Source organism: Acanthamoeba castellanii, assembly GCF_000313135.1.
Source record: "Acanthamoeba castellanii str. Neff unplaced genomic scaffold scf7180000084758, whole genome shotgun sequence".
Taxonomy (NCBI): Eukaryota; Discosea; order Longamoebia; family Acanthamoebidae; genus Acanthamoeba; species Acanthamoeba castellanii.
In genome coordinates this window covers 190,537-191,605 of record NW_004457380.1, presented here as the reverse complement: position 1 = coordinate 191,605, position 1,069 = coordinate 190,537, and the positions used below count along the sequence as shown (strand labels likewise).

At 59.4% G+C, this 1,069-nt stretch overlaps 1 protein-coding gene across 1 annotated transcript in view; it reads right to left on the bottom strand.

Annotated features, from left to right (window-relative positions):
• The window catches only part of ACA1_213790 (uncharacterized protein), a gene marked incomplete at both ends in the record, with an annotated part of 2,242 nt that extends 1,209 nt beyond the window's left edge, over positions 1-1,033 (bottom strand). Inside the window, 3 exons of the mRNA XM_004337006.1 lie at positions 69-438; positions 713-780; positions 916-1,033. Of these exons, the coding sequence (XP_004337054.1) occupies positions 69-438; positions 713-780; positions 916-1,033 (556 nt within the window). The remainder of the gene's footprint in view (positions 1-68; positions 439-712; positions 781-915) is intronic.
• Between the last annotated feature and the right edge of the window lie 36 nt (positions 1,034-1,069).

The window sequence follows — 1,069 nt, the reverse complement described above, 5'->3', positions numbered from 1 at the left end:
TGGTGAGTGTGTGCGGTGAGTGCGGTTGTGTGTGTGTTGCGTGTGTGTGCGGTGCGTGCGGTGCGTACCGTGGTATTTGGCGCCGAGGATGGAGGGCTGCGGGGGAAAGTTCATGGGCTTCGCGAAGTTGGGCAGGCCGCCGTGCATGGCCGGCAGGGAGGGCATCGACGCCGACGAGGCGAACGCGAAGGGCGGGTACCCGAACGGCGCGATCGCCACCGGGATCCCACCACCGCCGCCTCCACCGCCGCCGCCGCCGCCACCACCGGGGGGATGCTGGCCCACTCGCCTGCCCGAGACCTGGGGCGGCGGCATGTAGGTGGGCAGGTTGGGGGTGGACGAGCCGGCGAAGTAGACCGGCTTGGGCGGACCGCCCATGTTTCGTCCGGTCGCGGGGGACGGCGGCGGTGGCTGGGGAAACAGGCCCTGCTGCATCCCCTGCGGCTGAAGAAAAGACATATTTAGAGACTCAAATGTTAATAAAAATATATCCATTTCATGAATTTATAACATGTTCCCTCTCCAAGAATAAGAAATATATAATATATATATATATAATTTTATTATTGTTATAATAAATGCTAATAAGGAGTGTACTTACATTATTCGGGACTAGAAGATGTGTGAAGGCGGCGGGAGGTACCAGAGAAGGGAAGAGCGCACGCTGCGAGCCAGCGTGGCCACTACTATTATTAGTAATATTATTATTGACGTTGTTCCCGTTGCCAGTGCCGCCGTTGTTGTTATTGTTCTGTCGTGGCCGCGGTCGGCTCACATACTCTGCACCACACACACCACACACACACACACACACACACACACACACACAACACACAGAGAGAGAGGCGGCAAACGTGAGCATGCTACGCATTCCAGCTCCATCGAGGAACGAAGAGAGAGCCATGTGTGCGGTACCTTGGGGCAAGTTGGAATTCGGCGTGGCGCCGCGAGCGCCCGACCGGGTGGGCGATCGCGGCGGTGAGAGGGCGCGCACGCCGGGCGGCAGCATCATCGGCTGGTGCTGGCCCTGGTGCTGGCTGCCCGGCGTGCCCTGGCGGACGGGCGACCG